Source organism: Mastacembelus armatus, chromosome 23, assembly GCF_900324485.2.
Source record: "Mastacembelus armatus chromosome 23, fMasArm1.2, whole genome shotgun sequence".
Classification (NCBI taxonomy): Eukaryota; Metazoa; Chordata; class Actinopteri; order Synbranchiformes; family Mastacembelidae; genus Mastacembelus; species Mastacembelus armatus.
In genome coordinates, this window is record NC_046655.1 from 8,679,301 (window position 1) to 8,699,740 (window position 20,440).

The 20,440-nt window shown below is 40.3% G+C and overlaps 1 protein-coding gene across 2 annotated transcripts; it reads left to right on the plus strand.

Annotated features, from left to right (window-relative positions):
• Positions 1 to 660: 660 nt before the first annotated feature.
• Positions 661 to 20,010, plus strand: LOC113141885 (neural Wiskott-Aldrich syndrome protein-like). Of its 2 annotated transcripts, XM_026326505.2 has the most exons (12): positions 661 to 1,059; positions 7,222 to 7,356; positions 8,001 to 8,087; positions 8,264 to 8,360; positions 9,792 to 9,815; positions 12,891 to 13,074; positions 13,712 to 13,754; positions 14,965 to 15,118; positions 15,425 to 15,442; positions 16,285 to 16,823; positions 16,915 to 17,023; positions 17,669 to 20,010. In XM_026326505.2, the coding sequence occupies exons 1-12, from the start codon at positions 955 to 957 to the stop codon at positions 17,728 to 17,730; spliced, it is 1,557 nt and encodes a 518-aa protein (XP_026182290.1). In that variant the 5' UTR covers positions 661 to 954; the 3' UTR covers positions 17,731 to 20,010. The 2 variants fall into 2 exon arrangements, with proteins under 2 accessions (XP_026182290.1, XP_026182291.1); XM_026326506.2 differs by lacking the exon at positions 15,425 to 15,442.
• Positions 20,011 to 20,440: the final 430 nt, after the last annotated feature.

Genomic DNA, 20,440 nt, shown 5'->3' on the forward strand with positions numbered 1-20,440 from the left:
CTGTTCATTTTATTTATAGGCAAACAGCTGTATCATTTTATTGCAATGAAAGGAAATTATCTTTGCATCACCCCTGAAATATTCCAGTTCAGTGGGGCGAACCATTTCATTTCCCAGAGAATCGTTATTGTCTACGACATCAGTGGCCTTCACAGCTCTGCAGCTGAACCATGCCCTGACCTTTCTGACTTCGAGAATAAAATTGCATATTATTATAATCAGAGGGAAGTGGGTCTTTTATGAGTAGCTATTAAGGCTCGAAGTGGACATTTTAAATGTAGGCTATTGCTTTGCATTAATTTTAAGTTAAGTCATTTCTGTCACATGAAGCATTATAACATTATCTTGGCAACTTGCACCTTATTTCTTATCTCCTCCCTTTCTGCACTCGCACACATTCCTGTCATAAAAGCCACGGGCGGGCAGGACCAAACCATTTCTATGGAGAGTGTCCTGGAAAGTGCTTTTTTTTTTTTACAAAGCTGAATTCCCTCATCGGGGTTTTTAGAAAATATATCTGAACGTCAAAGCTAACAACATATAAACTTCTCAGCCTTTGTCGTGACTATATTTTGTTTTCATGATTATCTAGGACGCAGCTGGGAAACGTGTGAACCCCATTCCCGGAGAGTGGACTGATCCTAACACTGCCATGTTGGATGGAACTGGCTCCGGGCTCTCTGCTGATTGTACTTCCCAGGAAAGTTTTTAACGTTTTCCGTCGTCGCCCCGTCGCTGTTATTTTGACCTCACTTTGAAGAGGAGTGGGACATCGCAGTGCATTCCTGAACGGCAGACGTTTTGGCTGCACCCCAGTCTTGCGGACCCCCGGGATAAACGGAGCCGGTGTGAGGGGGTCGGAGGCCACGGATGACCGAGGGATTGTTTATGTACCTTTTGGGTCTCACATAACGAGCTAGAGTCGGTGCATACTTCAGAAACCGATCGCCAATAATGAGTGGACACCAGCCGCAACGGCGGCAAACAAATGTCGGTTCGATACTACTGACACAGCAGGAAAATGAATGCCTTTTCGCCCACCTTGGCAGGAAATGCATCGTAAGTTTTTTTCCATCAAATTGTTGTGTGATAGCTGGCTAAGAAAAAAAAGCTAATACAGCTAACTTGCACCGTGTTTCCTGTCCCGACACGGCACACAATGCTAACTGTGAGGGGTGACTGTGTATTTGTGGCCTGTAGTTTTATGCTGTGATTTTTGGAGATGGCCTGTGTGTTTTCCTCGGGAAATATTTGAGACTTCGAAAGTGATGGGGTTGGTTTGTTTTGACAGCAGAGGCGACTAGGGAGGGCTAGCGGGTGTTGGTAACGTCCCGTTTGGGACGGTGACATTTGGGCAACCAGCAAGTTTCGCTCAAGCCCTTCAGGCCTCCGCTGGTTCGCCTGTTCACCTCGAGCCTGACACACCTGAAATCACCCAGGAAATCTTGAAATACCTCTGTCACCCAGTCTAACCGCACCGAGACTAGCACAGGCGCAGCGGAGTCCCAGTCGGGAGTTTCGGGGCTGTAAAACCCATCAGGGCAAAGGGATGATTTTACACTGGCATTACATAACACAGCTGGACCTAGGTTGTTTTCGGGAAGCGTGTGCGTCCATCGAGAAGAATGTGCCGAGTAGTTAAACGTCCTCCTAATAAAAAACCTGCCACTCACCAAATCTGACGATGGCGGTGGGAGTATCCCGCTATACCAGTGTGACTGCAGTCAACATCATTGGTGCACTGTCACGACTCAGTTTTGTCAGTCCCATATTACGTAACACATTTAGCATTCAGCTGACTCATTTTTTAAAATCATCTTCGTGCACTGTGTCTGTAGCATATCATAGTTTAATATGGTGCATTTGTAGCTGCATCAACACTATTAGACCTCAAAGCTAATCCTCATATTTCTTCAGTGCTTGATTATTTATTTTTTCCTCTTTATAATCTCGCCGGGCAGGTTTTTCTCCCTTTTTTGTTAATGCACGGCACATCTTAATATCCATCGACCATAAACCATTTCTGAAGGAAAACTGGTATTAAATGACTTTGAGGCATCAGAACAGTGGAAGTTTGCCCACCAGTGTCTTTGAACTAGCCTTTAGTAATTTCACACCCAGATTATGGTTATTCTCACACATGAGACATGACACTGAATGTATACTGTTAGACTTAATATAGTAATGCTCATGTACATCCATACTCTGACTGGCACTGTGGTATAAGTGGTTGCTTGTGCAGGGCTGTTAGGAGTATCTTATGGTGACCCTTTGTTTTAATCAACACTGTAGTGCGCAAATGTTGTTTCCAGCACCACCAGTCTTTTGCCATAACCCAGGGTGCTCTCAGCAAAATTAGTTTACTTCCTTAAAAAGGTGTGTGTGGCAAGTTTCCCAGTAAGAGCCAAATAAATGAGAGATCTATTACAACGGCTTTACAGCCACAAGATTTTCATGTTTGAAATAATGAAAGGTGTCTTTTTTTTTTTTTTTTTTTAACCTAGTTTGCTTAGGTCATTGTTTTGCTTAGTCGCTTAGGTGACAAGTCTTAGGTGATAAGACTTGTCACCCAGTCTTATCACCTGGAAAGAATGTCACAACTTCACTTGTTATTGATTGTCTTTATAGATAAAGCATGTTTTATAGTTTAGGCGCCCAACATTATTACGCTGTTGCTGTATGAGATACCTGTGTGCACATGTTTGCTTTGGGAAGCTACATTTCCTCTCCCATGATACACCATGTCAGACCTGTGTGTGATCACATGTTGGGATGTCCCCGCCTTCTCGTAAAATATGAAAACACAGGTTTCTGAGGCGTACCTCAGTGTTCTGTTTAAAAACCCAGTGACACTGCTCATTATGGCATTCCGGCGATTGTGTCACTCGACGTGATAGAGATGAGGAATCAGGAAAATTCCTGTCGTGCATCCAGTGGGACGACGGAAGAGACTGACGTGTGTTAACCAATCTAGTTAGAATACCTAGGAGTGATATAATGGCAGACTGTGTGTTATATGTTTTACGTATTATGATGAAATGAGAGTATCACAGTCACCTTTGCTTTGTTTCTCTGTACTCTGTATTTCCTGAGACAAACAGCCCTTAGCTGACTATGTGCAAGTGAATTAGACTTGATTTATTCAAGCTGGGGATGGTCTGTTTGTGTAATAGCTACTTCATTGAAAGTAGCAGAGCTGTTCTTGCCTGTTTGACTGATTCTATGGCTGGGGGTAAAGACCTAAAGAGGGGAATTTTGTGCTTAACAGTGATACAAAGGGTCATTTCTTTGCAGAGCATTGCCTCATGAGTTGTCTTAGTAGTGTGCCTAAAACATAGAAATAAAAGTGCTCACACAAATCCCACAGCTATCATTGTTGCCTGTAACTTGGACTGCACCCAAATCACTTTAGCCACCTCTAAAAGTGGCAAGTGCTCATTAAATCATTAATAAATTATGTCATTTTATTGGGGGTGCTTTATATAGTTAAGTATTTTCATTTTCTCAGAGCATATAAATATTTGATTCAGTAAATCGCTGTACTAATGCGGGTTTAGGAAGTTAAACAAAAATATGCAATCAGTCATGGTCATGTTTGCTTGCATCATAACTTTGCTTGGAATTACTCACAACCTGCACACTGTCATTCACTTGCATTCACAGTGGTCTTACTCATTGGTTTTGCTCATTGAAATTCCTTGTGCTGTTTTCACCATCAGCAACACTGTCTGACTGGGCAAAAGGTGGAAGGGATCCAATTCACACTATGTGTTGTGTGTGCTTTTCTGTCTGTTTGTGTGTGTGTGTGTGCACGCAGACTGCCTGATCAGCAGTCCTGTCCTACAGGAAGTCCCGTGGTCAGCCTCCTCTTGTGTTTTGTGCAGGAGTAGAACATGACTCCTCTTTTCCTCCCTCTTTCTAATTTTCTCTCCTTCCTTTCTCATTTGTAGTCTCACCTCTATTTCTGTCCCCCATCCTGCCCTTCTGTCATTTATCTTTATCATCCTGCCTCATTCAGGCCTCTTTCTTTTCTGCATCAGCCTCTTATCCACTTATCCTCCTGTTTATTTCACCAGCTTTCACTTGCTTCTCCTCCAGGAGATTTTGTGAAGAGGTGCAACTCTACCTAACGTGGACCAATGTGGAACATCTTGACCAGATGGTTGATGGGTGACATTCAAGCAGAACGCCAACCATAATTTTCTTCTCCATAGAGCAACAAGGACATAGCCCTATTTTCAATATATGTCCACATTTATTTCTAATTTTTCAGTGGTGTATTTCTCACATCTATCAGTATTGTTCTTACTTACGAGATTACATGCATAGCACCGTGTACGTAAAATACAAGGTGAAGCAACTTCATTCTTTTTCACTTGGCTCACCACTAAGTTTCCATGGAACCTGTCTGCTTTTCTACATTTCTTGTTTGGTCACATGTTTTGGTCACATGTGTGGCACTTGTGCCTTCAACACTTATGATCACACAATATGACAGTGGTTTCACTGCTTTCAGTATCTCAAATCTTAATATTTCACTCCAGAGGTTTGTAGTTTTTGGCATCATTAGCTTTGACTTTTGACATCAAAATTACAATTGCCCCTTTTAACCACAGAAGTCTTATAGATAAAATTTGTAAGAACTGTGTGTAATTATTTGGTTTCTTTGTTCTTTGTGTGAACAATTAAGATTGTGTTTGTGACTGTGTGCTGGATGGGTGATCAGTGAAGCTCAGATCACTACGCATGTATGATACTGAGTGCATTTGAGAACAAGTGCGTAGGACAGAAAGAATTTATTCGTGAGAAAGCGAGCATGTAAGGGCGAGCGGGCGTTTTTGTCGGGTTTTGATGACGCAGTAGACAGAGCTCCACTTCCTGCAGCCTTTGGCCCTGTCAAGAACAATCGGTGCTCCTTGGGAAGATGAAACCTAAGGGACTTGCAGCCTGGGCACTGTTACAGCCGCTGTTGTTGAGAAAGCCCTTCAAAAAGCAGAATTTGTTTTAATCTTTGAATTTTAGATATTTCTGATCCAAATCCAAAAAGGCAAGAGCTGTCACCCTGCTATAAAAATATCTTGTGCATGCAGTGTTGAAAAACAAACTGCCTCTCTGGGGACATAGTTTAATGTCTATAATAATGTCAACAGGGAGGTGGAGGCTGGGCTGTACAGTTAAAATCCATACTGCTACAAACCATCACTACACTGTAACATTTCTTCTGCATGTGCGAGCTTGGTCTGTTATCTCGTGGCTGTGTTGTGTGCAGTTCAGTATTAGTCATGCAATGTGGCTGCATTAACCTCAATGCTACTAGCCTTCCATGCCCTTTACCCCCCAAGGCTGTGTAGCCCATGTGGCCAACCTCCTATATGAAGACCTGTTTTTCATGGGCTCAGTCCTGCATATGTGAATTACCGCTATCATAGCGCAGATAAATGCCAGATGATTGCTGTAACATTTCCCTAAAAGCTTTTTCTTCCAGTCCAGAATAAATCATTGCTTCTGCTTAGAGTAGTTTTGCAGGTAAAACCAAGGACAATCCTTAAATTGTATAATAGCCTCCTTTGTTCTGCCCTCCCCTGCATTTAGTCTGCAGCAGCGGCTGTGCATCGTAAAAACGACGACTAACACCATTTAGTCCTAATAACCCACAAAGAGAGCCTGCTGTCAGTGTTCTGAGATATCAGTAACAGATAAGTGTTGCTTGCTGTCTGACAAAAGATTTCCAGAAACCTAACATGCATTTTGACCCACAAGTATGTAGTTTCAGTCTCTGGTTCCTACACCAAGAAAGTACTTGGTTTCAGATGGTCCAGGAGCTATTCTCATAGAGATTGTTGTGCTGAACCCTGCTCCAAGCTGTGTGCACTATTCAGTCATACTGTCAGCAAACACTGGTTGTTGCTAGTATCAATATTAGCACTAGGGACAGGTATTGCTGTTAATGATGTTTAACCTGCAGCAGTAGTCTGACAGCCAGACTGAAAAAACAGCAACATAAAAAGAGACACAAATGTGAAAGCAGAAACATATCCACACAAAGGTTTCACATGTGGTCTCATTGCATGCTAAGTCTCCTGAAATTGTGAAAATATCACCAGGAGTTTCCATTAATGCCTTTGCTTTCATCTCTGTGGTGATGGCTGTGAACCTCAACCCCTCAGTGTGAGTAAATCCCTGCAGCAACCTGTAAAATATGTGGAAGTCTGATCTGGAGCTTTGATTGGGTGCCTCCCTGTGTAGCCTGTAGGTTCACGTCATTATACAATGACTGCTTAAAAACATTGGTAAGTAGCATGGAATATGCTACATAAGATGAGATGCCTAAAACTGGCTCATCTCTGTAAATTTAGGTCATGTTATGAAATAGACTGACTCAAGCTCAGTCATGTTCTCTGAGCAGCCATCATTCCAGGTCATTCCACTGATTTTTTTTTTTTTTTTTTTGGAGATACAAGTGTGGACAAGTTAAAGGCTTAAATATTGGTTGTTCTGAATGTATCCCTGTATAGTTATAGCCCTGGTTTTATGCTCTGTCTCAATAATGCCTCAAAACTGTGCCTTTATTGCTCTCTCGCTTTGCAAATTTACCATAAAACCACAACTTCTGCGCAGCATGCACTTATACATCCACACTGAGTTTAAGTGGAAGACAGTTTACTATTTTATTAGTTAAGACCATAAAGATGATTTCTGTGTAATTTTGAAGCTGCAGGATATAGCACAGGGGAGGCAAAAATGCCTAAACTGTGATTTGGTAAGAACCAAACATTAGCTCTTCTGTCTTTCTATTTTTTGAGGCTGTTGAGCTCTTGTTTTGCGGATTGGCAGAATAATTCATGTGGCGTGCTCTTTAAAACAAAGGAGTCACCCAAAACAGTGTGTGCTGCTGCTGCTGTATCACAAACATCCTAGCTCACAGATCTGGAGTTTTGCAAACATTGGCTTTACCGATTTGAATAGTCAATTAGTTCACAGAAACACTGAGGACGTACAGTACTGCCTGCCACCATTAATTTGTTAAATTACTCTTGGGATTAATAATATTTGTCTTTTATGATCTTATCTCCCTTTTTTCTGTTTAGAATAGATTTTTTTTTTCTTCATGTTTTGTGCAGTTTTAAATACATTTAAATGCCTGTAAAAAAAACAACACTATTTATGTTAATTAAGCAACACAATGTAAGCATGCCTCTGTTTCTCTTTCCTCTCCTCCAGACATTGTCTTCAGCAGTGGTCCAGGTGTTCACAGCAGATAGGAACTCCACCTGGAACAAAAAATGCTGTGGGGTGGCCTGTCTGGTCAAAGACAACCCCCAGCGATCCTACTTCATAAGGGTCTTTGATATCAGGGTATGTAGAACACAGGCAAACAACAAATCTGCCTATGGATGATTTTGGCTTTTTGGTTTAACACTTGGGCAGCATGGTGGCTGTTAGCACTGTTGCCTCGCAGCAAGAAGGTTTTTCTGTGTGGAGTTTGCATGTTCTCCCTGTGCTTGTGTGGGTTTTCTCCAGGTGCTCCGGTTTCCTCCCACAGTCCAAAAACATGTATGTCAGGTTGATTGGTGACTCTAAATTGCCCATAGCAGTGAGTGTGAGTGTGTGAGGTTGCTTGTCTCTATGTGGCCCTGTGATGGACTGGTGACCTGTCCAGGGTGGACCCCTGCCTTTCACCCAGAGAGAGCTGGGATAGGCTCCAGCTGATCCCTGTGACCCTGGTTAAGGAATAAGCGGGTATAGAAGATGGATGGATGGATGGGTTTAACACCAATAGTGGCGGTTGTTACAATATCAGAGGATTGCATTCACCACAGTGAATATCAGCGGTGGTTTACCACTGTTTGCTATTTATTACGACCTTGTTTTTTTAGCCACAGAGTGGAATCTGTGGGATATCTTTTTAATAAAAAGCTACAGCATTTAGAGTCTGGTGTCATAACTGATTCATATTGCATGAATTCTTCATTCAGCATTGTCTTTGTTTTTTTCCACAGGATGGTAAGATACTGTTTGAACAGGAGCTGTACAGCAACTTCAGCGTACACCCCACCAAACCCTACTTTATCACATTTGCTGGAGATGTGAGTTGCTCACTCTACAACTTTTCACATTTCATTTTTTTGTTTCATTTGAATTTGTTGTTCATTTGTATCTGTTCACATCATAGACTATATGTATGTATATATATATATATATATATATACACATATTATACATCTATTTTGGTCTGCTACAGAGCTTCTGTGTGTGTTTACAGACATGCCAAGTGGGTCTGAACTTTGCCAGCGAGGAGGAGACCAAGCGTTTTCACAACCAATTGTTGGACCTAATGGGGAGAAGACAGAGAAAAAGCGGTACCAACTTATTGCTGCTGCCACTCAACTACAAACTATTGACCTAACACTGAAAAAAAATGACAGGTTTAGCACATTTTTATCTTTTGTTCACAATAATTTAGCTTTGTTGAACTTTTTCAGTCAAACCATGTTCCTACAGGGATGTATTAAGTTTTTAAAATAACTAATGTAGCAACAGTTTTGGAGTGGCCACATCTGTCTTTACTGTTGTTGAGTCTTTAAAAGGTGCAGTAAGAGCTGACTGACTTTCTTGACTAATGCACAGATGAAATTCAAAACCTGTCATTTTTTTACACTGCTTACCCTCACAGAGCTGAGCAAACATGGGATAAGCAAATTCATTCATAGCCACAGGTGGTGTCTTTTTAAGGCCTGGCCTTTGAATCAGCTTCCAGTCTTTTACCTTAGTGCTGTATACTGAAAATTATTGTTTGTTTTTTCCCTTTCCTTGTAACTTTCTTTTAACCTTTTTTTTTGCCTGGGTTTGGTAACTACTCTTTCCGTGCTTCTTGTCCTGATCTGTTCTTAGGACTGACATTTTTTTTAAACCTGTCAGTCTGCAAAGTAAAACTTCTTAAAAATTCTGATGACTGGCCCAAAGGGGGCACTGCGGTTTCAGATAAAAATGGGCAAAACAAACAAATGATAAGCTGTGAGGACTTTACACCTTTACACCTTAATTTGTCACGTATTGAACATAGTGATTTTGGTGAGAGGGCATTTGTGACCATTTTGCCCATAGAATGTGTTTTTATAAGATAAAATACACAGATAACACTTCAGAAGTGTATTTCTGTTCAAACTGTTCAGTTGCACTCAGTCCTTAACTTTCATCATTACTTGATTATAACTGTCCATTTTCCTTCTTCCTCTTCTGTGGGTCATTTCCTGACCTTTCCAGTGGATCGTTTCCTTTCATCTTTCCCCTTTAGCCCTCTGCACTGGGTGTCTGATCCTATCTACAAGGCTTCTTCTGTAAGATCTTGAGCCATTGGCAGTCTGAAGCTATCAAATTTCAAAGTGTGTGTCTGTCAATGTCGTGTCGATGTGTAATTTTAATATTCTTTATAATGACAAACAGAGATGTGTGTATTAATGTCTGGAGAGTTTGGTTATTTGTGGATACAATGCTCGCTGTGTGTGTGTGTGTGTGTGTGTGTGTGTGTGTGTGTGTGTATGTGTGTGTATACAAGAATGTCTGGTTTCCGTCTCTTAAATACACTAACAGAACACTTTGCTTGGCGATTTTTCCAAGTAACTTTCCTTTCTGTGCAGCACATGCACAATCCCTCCGAGCCCTTCGCTTTAAAACCAACAAACTCCTCTTCTCTTTGTTCATCTTCCCTCTCACACACGTTTGCTTCTCTCTGACCCACCACAGTGCTAAGCACAGGATTGTAATGATTTCATTTGTCTGTGTGTTCACAGAGAAGAGACGCGACCCTCCAAATGGTACGTTTTCCACCATTTCCTGTTGGTAACATCAGAAATGATCACAGAAGTGTAAAACCAGTCAGACTTGTCAGAAGACATCAGTTATTCCATCTGTAGTCACAAACAAATCTAAATACTTCTTTGTTGATTGTAAGTCAAAATAAATAGAATACTATAGGATAATATATATGATAATGATATATTATGATGATTATGCAAATCTAAACAGTCTAACATATTATTCACGCGCCCTTTATTTACGTCGTGATCTGTGAACTACCTGCTGCCACTCAGTCTCCTCTAATGGAACAGATGAAAACATTTGTGGATGTGTGCACATTTGTTTTGACATATGGTATTAGACACAAAGCCTAGTTTGAGACAGTGGGGGTGGAAGATGAACTGGTTTATGATTGACAGACAGCATGATTTGACCCTGCTGGCTTATTAATATTTATGTGTGCGTGTGTGCGCAGCAGTGCAGAAGTCTTTACTAGACAGATGACACATTTAAGGATTTAGCTGATGCGGAACAGTTTAATGGTACTGAGCCTATGAATTAAAAGGACTAGGGTTATTTAAAAGCAGTGTGTTCCATGTTCTTGTGCCCAAACTTGCTGTCAGGCAGGAGTGTTTATATTGGTTTCTGTTATGGATTTGTCATGCAAGGTTTCAGTTTCTGAATAGGTGTACTTTTGGTCTGTGAGCTGGTCTAGCTCCAAAGGAAGCCTTCCTTTTTTTCTTCTTTCCCTCTGTCTTACTCTCACTCCATTCACTGCATCATAGCCCTGTGTATGATCAGCTTCAGTCTTTTTTCTCTTCTGGCCTTTCCAATATTCACCTTCTTACCACTTGTACCCATTTGCCCTCTGCACTCCATTTAATCTTTAATTTTCCTTTTTTCTCCCTCTCTCTGTTACTCTGCCTCTCTCACTCTTTCCCCCACGTTCACCCTGTTTTGGAGATTAATGTGGGATTATGTCATGGATGGGTTTTAATGGTTATGTAAAATCCAGAACTCAATCCAGAATAGTTTGCTGGGATTAGATCCATTTGGGTGTTCTGCAGGGGGTGAGACTAGATAGGAATGGAGGTGGGTGGAGAAATGCTCACAGTGAGTCTCGAACATGATAATCTAACAGCGTACCCTGCTGAGATGGAAAGTCGGGGGAATAGAAAGCAATTGCAAAACAGATCCAAAATATGCAGAGCTCAGACAAATGGATACAGCACAGAAACAGAAATTTGGTGAACAATCCACATAGAAGAAAGCTATTGCAGTAATGGAAGGAATGCAGGAAGAAGTGTAAACTTTGGCTGTTGGCAAGCCAAGTGTTGGCTGGCTCTTTCCTGTTCAGATGGCATTGCTGGATGACAGCCTTCACAGATCAGGCAGTGTGGGTGTAAACTCCACCACATAAGGATATTCATTCAGTAAATGCAGACTGTTCAAATCCATCAAGTCGGTTTATCTTCGTTTTGGAAACTTTGGCTTTCAGTTTTCTGCAAAGAAGAATACTTTATCTAAGACGACTGGAATCACTACTGAGACGAGAAGTGAATTGTGTTGGATGCCCCTTTGGGAAGCAGTCTGTCCCTGTTGGGAGTAAAGACCTTCTTGGATGGGATACGTCTGTCAGAACTCCTTCTTTATTTCTGCACATTTATTTCTTGACTGAGAACGAAGACATTTCTGGAGCCAATACAACCACAAATCTGCACTCTAATCATTTTTCAACCTTAGTCTTTCTCTGTGTTTCTGAGTTTGCTCTTGCTATAATGCCTGTGCTCAGCCTTTGGGTAAAATGATGTTCTGCACCACATTCCTGTCCACTCCCTCTGAGGAACTTAATTGTGAGGGTGCCGGAGGAGGATCAGCAGTGGAAAGTGGCAGTCTGGGTCCAGGTAGCTGCCTGTCTTCCTTACACTGCCTGGTTCTCCCTCAGGACGAACTGTACCCACCTCTTGCCGACCCAATTGCTCGCCTCTCAATTTGTTCTGAAGAACGGGCTCACAACCTAGTCGGCAAAATGCTTCTTGATGTCAGCATAAACACTTGTGCAGCAAGAGAGGGTGGGTGTATTTGGGACAGGGTGAGAAGGCGACGCAGTCGGTCAGCCTCCCCTTCGCTCAGAAAAACTCCCAAAAGTCCATGTAGTGAGAGTGTTAAAGGTATGTGTGACTGCTGAGGCACTGATTGAAATTGTTGTAGGAATGAAAAAAGAATGAATATGTTCTTATGGCTGGCAGAAACATGAAAATCATTTATTAACCTTTGCTAAATACATGGTACAAATCTTTAATATAATTAGCATTGAGTTTACATTTTTTAGCTGTATGTGTATGGCTCAGTTGCTTAGTGTCAGCCATAGTGCACTTATGGGAAATATTGCTATGACTGGGCTGCTTGCATCTGTTCAAGTTAATTTAAAAGAAATCTTTACATTTCCATATGGTTCTTATTTATTACAGTGTAGATTAGTCATGTCCATCATCCTGTAAAAAGCTTGTGGAACTTTGTATTGTCCTTACTTTGGTAGCTCTTTGCTGTTTCTGCCTGTCATGATCGATTCAGTCATGCACCAGCTGCAAAAGTGAATTTCACTGAGCGCACAAAATGTTTGGGTGAAGAGTTGGTTACCAATGACACCAAACAGGTTTTAGAACAGATTTAAAAACCTCTACATGTGAGACATGGTCAGTCTTTGGTAACAGCTTTTTGTTCAGTATCAGCTTTCAGTCTTTTCGTTCTGTCATTTTGTTCAAATGTCTGAGTGGCAGTAATGAGGTGACGCTTTAATCCCACATGTCCTGAGCCAGTTTCACAGCCTTAAATCCAAATAAAACTCCCATTTCTTTTAAAGTCAAACAACGTCTGTAACAGTCATTAAATATTTGGTTACGTATTTGGAGAGAGGTTGTTGGCCCTGAATATCCCCATGCTTGGATATCCATATGGAGTTAGGATCATTGTTCTTATTTATGACTTGCTAAACACTTAATGCTTCATTGTTTGCCTTTAATCATTTGGTGGCCTTTAAATATGATGGTGTACACATTATTCCACATTATATAAACTGTAACATTTTCCAGGCCCTACGCTGCTCATGGCCACTGTCGACATCAAAAACCCAGAGATCAACAATGTTCAGCGTTACAATAACAACTCTCAGGTGAACAACATTGTGCACTCCTCCTTCCCCAAGAGGGAGAAAAAGGGCAAAGGGAAGAGGAAGAGGTTGACAAAGGCGGACATTGGCACACCTAGCAACTTCCAGTGAGTCAAAGGAGCCTAAAATGATATGGTCATAACTTAATATTATAACAATACACCCCCTTTTTAATAAATAAATAATATTTATTATTATTTAATGAAAGGACTTCAGCCAGTCAGTATGTTTGCTTGTCCTGCTGTGCATATCTGATACAAATGCCAATTAAACAATGTGTAAAATCTGTTATTTAACTACTATTTGGAAAAGTATTCACCCCTTGTTGTATTTTATCCTATGTTACAATGATACAATTGATTGAATAAATAAAAACCCATGTTGAACCTAGATCACAATAGCTCCAGGAATGTTGGATTTTGAGTTTGCAGTTATAGATGTGTTTTCCCATAGGGCATATTGGTCTAGACTGTGGCTTATCCCTATGTCCCTCATGTCATGTGACAAGAGGGATATGGTCTAGGGGATTAATCCAACCCTATGGAATATAAGATTAAAATGCAGAAAAGCTGTTTTTTTTTTTGTTTTGTTTTTTTCTTCACAAAGTGGTTAGATACCAATGAATGATATTATGAGCTAATTGTCCCCCTTGTTTGTATACATAATGTACTGTGTAGCTCCTTTTTCAGTTACTTCTTTTAACGTTTACACAGTCACACATCCTCTCTTTTGTTTTCCTCACAGGCACATCGGTCATGTAGGATGGGATCCAAACACAGGCTTTGATGTAAGTGGAATGCACATTACCTTGATTTACTATGTGCACTTGTTTGTATGTGAGCATCTGCACATTCTTAAAACCTAGCCCATAAGTTTGTTTGTCAGTCAGCCATCCCTCCAGGCAGCTTTTTCAAATTTAATATGAGCTATGAAATAAAAGCCAAGCTGCTTGGCCAAGTCATCAGGAGAGTTACACAAGGAGATTTTAGAGGGAAGAGAATCAACCTGCATCTGCATAATCCGCGGACTCATTCCCAAAAAGCATCATCAGTAATTATGCTGGATGATGAGCATGAGATCATGCAGGTCAGAGGGTTTAGTCTCCATGTAAATGAAAAAGATGAAATTCAGTTGAATCGGTTTCATAAGCTAATGCTTTCAAAGACTTGATTTGAACAAAAGCTTGCTCACCTCAGAAATCCTCGGCTTTAAAGCTGAGACACAAATAAGCAACGGATACATTTTATAGTAGGAACAGCTAAAAATATCTGTTTTTTTTTTTTATTCCCTATCCTTATACCATAGATACTACAGTTCTACAGTAAAAGTAAAGTACCTCCAAAACTCTCACCTTTTAAAGAGATAATCCACCCAAAATGTAGCTTCACACAGTGTGGCAGCTGTGGTCATAATGAATCAGTTGTCATGGTGACGAAAAATACTATTGTCTGAAAGTTATAGTCACTTCACCTGCTAACTGCATGGTATTAACATTTTTTATTCACATTTGTTTCTTTAGTGGCAGCTTAATAGTGCTACCCCTACACCACCAGGTGGCAGCATTGTTACTGACATTCCAGTTTGTTTTGCAGTAATGTCTCTCCACAAGGACACTGTAATGTCATATACTCATTGTTTCCCAAATGATTGATGTGCTTGATCATATTTCTAAGAGCCGCACTAGGTAATCCTACTTTTTAAATTCATCCCTGATCCTAACTGAGCCACATAACGTGTTACTCAGCCGCAAAGCTCATAAATACAGATTAAAGCTACTAAAATCGCAGTTATGAAAGCAGCAGGGAAGTCACCCTGGTACAGCCCGTCTGTTTAGTTACTGGTAAGGAGGTTGATATAGTTTTTATTTAGGGAACCCATCAGTGTCAGTTAATGAAAAAGCTCCAGTTTCAATTACAGTTTAAAGTCAGAATATTTACCAGCCAGATATGTTTTGATAAAAATACCAAAGGGCTTGTGTTCTTCTGTCCTATATCCAGTTGAATAATTTGGACCCAGAGCTGAAGAACCTGTTTGATATGTGTGGCATCTCTGAGGCTCAGCTGAAGGACAAGGAGACCTCTAAGGTCATCTACGACTTCATTGAGAAGAAAGGAGGAGTAGAGGCTGTCAAAAATGAGCTCCGAAGACAAGGCAAGACAGACACACAGCTGGGAATACAGATTGACCTGGGTCCTGTATTGGGATTTAATACATTATTTTCTTTAGAGGGAAAAAAATAATATAAAAGGGAAAATTCATGAGGGAAGATCCCACCAGTGAACATTACTGTACAGGAATCAGTGGTCAGATTTGGTATTTTGATGTAAGCACTGATCCTGTATTGTTAAATGTCATCTGTGCACACGTATTTGTAGGATACTGACCCTGTGAATTACATTGTAAAGGGTTGAATGACAAATGAAGACAATCTAACTAGTGTGGTGGTTTTATCCCCAGGTCCGCCCAGGTGGAGTGGTAGGTTCCTATGCATGACCTGCTGTGTCAGCTCATGATTGTGCATGTAGAGTCATAATGAGTTCTACCTGTGTGAGGCCTTCACAGTTACTTTAGTGTTTGCTGTTTTACATTTGATTGTACTTCAGATGGATGTGCTATCATTAGCAGAGTCTGAACTTCTATGATTAGAATTGGAGACATACCAGACTGATTGGTCATGAGGTTATTGTTGTGCAGTGATTTTTTTTTTTTTTTTAATACCTTTTTGCTGTGAAACTTCTCTCTAACCCTTACATGAAGCTTAACCACTCTTGTAAATGCTTCTTCAGATCCACTATATTATAAACACTTTGCATGTGAACTGACACTTTTGTAACCAGCAGTTGGCCTTGAGCACTTGGTCAAAAGATTGGTCAAGATTTAATATATAGAATTAAAAAGCATGTTTCTAAGTGAATCCTTCTTATGGATTTGGAGTGAAATTTAAGCCTAATTTCAATTTGTTAACATCTTAGTTGGTTATGAAAAAAGGTTGTTGAAAAATATGGATATATTTTATGAGAGTTTCGTTCAACAACCCTAGTTACATGGTAGAAAGCTACCTCAAGGGGCTTAATTTATAACTGCATGGCTTATAATAACCAAGAACTGGGAAATTTACAAGCATTTTGGACAGATATGCTGTGAGACGATCATCCACATCTTCCGAACTGTCTTTAATGGAAGTAATTTGTAGAAAAAATTCTGAAATAGCGTTTGGATGCTTTAAAAGCTGCAGTGTGAACTGTGATTGCTGCATCATGACGATGACAAGTTTCTTTTCCAACTTTACATTTTTCTCCTCTTGTTTCTCTCTTCAGCTCCTCCACCCCCTCCATCCAGAGGTGGCCCTCCACCCCCACCCCCACACCACAGCTCAGCCCCTCCTCCACCACCTCCTGCTCGAGGGCGCGGTGCCCCACCGCCTCCACCCCCCTCAAGAGCTCCCATCTCTGCGCCCCCACCTCCCCCTCCATCGCGGCCAGGCATGTCTGCTCCACCACCTCCCCCTCCAAGCCGAGGCTATCTTCCGCCTCCACCCCCTCCAGCTCATGCCTCAATTCCTGTGGCTCCTCCACCGCCACCTCCTCCCCCTTCATCCTCAATTCCATCCAGTACCGGAGGACCGCCTCCTCCTCCTCCCCCACCTCCTGGACCTCCACCCCCTGCTCCGCCGCCACCCACAGAGGCTAATGGAGGGGACAGCAGTCTGACCTCACCCGGGAACAAGTCGGCACTGCTGAGTCAGATCAGAGAAGGCACCCAGCTGAAGAAGGTGGAACAGAAAGATAGACCGGTGTCCAGCACCGGCAGAGATGCACTTCTGGACCAAATTCGACAAGGAATCCAACTTAAATCAGTCAGTGTTCCTTCATAACATACAACTCATCTATTTTTTTAAATCTGTATCCATGGCTTTAACTCTCGATACTCATGCTATCTTTTTACAGAGGGATGATGCTACAGATTCAACTCCTTCCACCCCGGCCCCCTCGGCTGGCATCGTAGGGGCCCTGATGGAAGTGATGCAGAAAAGGAGCAAGGCTATTCACTCTTCAGGTACGTACACATGTTCACTATCATCTCAACTACTATTCTGTGTAACTTTTATTTTGAAGGCTTATTCCAACTGCAATAAACATTAATCCTATCCTATGTTATTTCCTATATTGATTAATTAAGTAGATTAATTCATAGTGATTTCTTTAAAGATAAACATCAGCAAAAAGTCATACATTGTGAAAAGTGAAATGATCGAGTTTAAAGATCCAGCTAAGAGAGGATGTTTGTTACTAAGAGTTTTATTTCACAATAAATTTGAGTGGCTTCCCTTTGCACCACTTACTGTATATCACATGACACACTGTTGCCGAATTATAGATGAAACTTTCACCACTTCCTCATCAGTCTCAAGCAAACCTGTGATCATTCTTTCCATTATAAGCTTCATTAGTAGAAAATGTTTATCCCCTGCTTGAAGTCAGTTCTTAAAACGTATTAAGAGATGAAGGTTGACTCTTCAACACACAAACACACATTTCTGAAGCTGTTGCTACCACAAAATACACAAACTTGATGTGGAAAGGAAAGTACTAGGAATTTTCACTGACACATAATTCTGTGTATTTTATTATTTAATGGCCTGTATGAGCATCATTTTAGGTGTTTGTCAGATTCATGTGAACGTTGGCTTCTTTTCCACAGATGAGGATGATGATGATGAAGAGGACGAGGACTTTGAGGAGGATGATGAATGGGACGACTAGTGATTTCCCCCCCCCCCCCCCCCCCCCCCCCGCCCAATCCCTGGATAATGATGACACTAAAAATTGTTCTCATCTTTCTAAAAAAAAAAAAAAAAAGAAATCTTTAATTTCAAAATTATAAATGTAAATGTTCTATCAGTTTGCTGTATATTTTTGTTGCCTTTATGCTTTTTTATTAATCTGTGCAATACCTCATTTCATCTGTAAATGTTTGTCACTTACATATCTTAGGTGGTTGTTTATCTTTGTCATGTCAGTCTGTGTTGCTGTCGGCTCCATCTCCGTCTCTTTATAGCCATGTGTCTCATCTTTCATTTTAACGTGTTCTGCTTTTTGCCACCTCTATGTATCTTGTTTCTCCTCTTCCCTCCCACCTCCCCAACTTTTTGATGTTTATCACCTCCATCTGTCGCTCATCTTCCCATCATATGTGTTCTCTCCCTGTCACACACTCATGTTCCAAGTTCCCAGATTAACATGTGCAATTTTACATCAAGTTGTCTCTCAAACCTTAGAGACGAATGTTTTTGGTTTTTTTTTTTCTTTTTGGGGAGGGGGGGCTTAAAAACAAGTTGCCACAAAACCTTCATCAGTCCTATCGTCGTCGTTTGTCAGGAGAAAAAATATGAACTATTTTCATACCCTATTGCTCTGTAGTTTATTTTTACTTATTCAAATGATCCTAGTTTAGCACTCATATTTTCTTAAAACAAAGAAGAAAAAAAAAAGAAAATGCTCTTTTTGGAATATTTAGCTTCATTACTGTCAACTGTAAATTGCTCCAGAGTTTGAGTCTTGTTATATTTTTGCACAGACTGAAAGAGGAGACTCACTGCATGACTACAGGACATTTTCAGGTCTGTATCATTATGGGATATACATATGCTTTAAGTAATGAGGCAAAATACACGTGGACATTAAGTGGTAACACCACCACACTACATACAGAGACCACATGGGGGTAGCCTGAAGTGTTATGGATGGCTATCTGTTGTGAATTTAAGGTTTTTAGGGTTTGTTTTGGTTTTTTTTTTGGTCACTGTCACACTACAGGTAAATTTTTTTTCTTTCATTTTTATCTTTTTATTGCAGGAAGCAGAGTATTGATAAATGCCAGTTTGTTGGAATCGGGTCACTGCTCATGTAAAGTCTGAGGAATAAAGGCATTTTAGTTTTACACATCTGATGCTTATAACATGCTGAGGTTGGTGTGCAGGAACAGTGGGGCTAAAGTAGCGTTCTCCCTGTTGTAGACACTAAGTGCTGACAGCATAGGGAGAAACACTACATTCATGGCATTATTCAATCAAGAATCAATATTTTCTTGACTAATTAGTACACATTAAGGTGTAACATAGGAATCGCTTATATTAAGAACCCAGTGCTTGTTATTCCCTACAGAGACCAGATAATCATGTTTACATACATTTTATTAAAACTAAATATTTCTAAGTGCTATGTGTTTATTTAAAGGTAGATTGATCACAAAGAGCAATACTTTAAATAGCATATTTCAAATAATTTGAACATGTATTTTGAATTAAGAAACCACTGCAATGTTATCAATAGTCTTGGTGTGGTAAACTGTTTCAGACTGGCTTAAAAGTTAAAGTAACCTATATGAAGCTGTTATTTCAGCAGTTAAATTATAACCTTGTGTTGCTATTTCTGAATTTGTTATAAACCAGCTGGAGTATATGTGTGTTTCTGTAACTCTCAGCTGTTATGGCCACAAGTGCTATTTTTGTTGATTTCCTAATTGTCACATAAACTGATATTGGACAGTCATTCAGCCGGACTAATGCTTAATGTTCATTCTCACCCTGAAAATTCAAGGCTTTGTTTCCTAAAGCATACTAGCATTAAATTAGCACGATGGCAAATAACACTTTTAATATTACTTAATAAAAAACGTGGTCTTTCACATATCTATGAGCATTATGTAATAAAACTAGCTGCTAGTATTGGCTACATAGCACTCATTGACTAGTGTTACACCTGAAATGATAACATTTAGCGTTCCACTCTGAGGCATGTTCATTTTGCATAGGCCCATACACTAACATGGTTTTGAGTTACAGAAAAGCTGATGCAGAAACTTATGTCCCACAGTGTCAATAATTCGAAATGAGAAAACACTGAATGTCTAAATGTGTCCGAACTCCCTTTTTTCTGTCTGCCATATAGCAAAAAGAAATGTTTAAATTCTGTCTTTGGGAGAAAAGTTGCCTCTTGTCTGATGTAAGAGCTTACCTCTTCTGTCAAATACTGAAATACTTTTTGGGGAAAAAAAACAAAAACCTAGCCATGTTTTCACTGATGTTAGCTTCTGTAGGTGACTTGGTTGATAAGATGTTACAGACACCAAGCCTTATCAATGAGGCTGGACAAATAATGAACTCTTACATTGTACACTCCAATAAAAGGTTGATTTACATCCTTTGGTATTTGGGGTATTTTGGCTTCTTTTGCTTTCACAGCATGTTTTTCTGGATGTCTCCTCCCTCAACTTTGGCTTCAGGATGCAGAATTTGGGAAATTTAATTTTATTATATGTGACTTCTGTCTTATTTTTGCGTTTACATCAGACAGATTTGCAAAGAAATCAAGTTAATTGGACAACTAAGCAAAGTACCATCTAATTTACTTTCAGGTACACATGAGCCCAGTAGAATCAGATATAAAATGGACAATTATTTTAAGTCTCTGC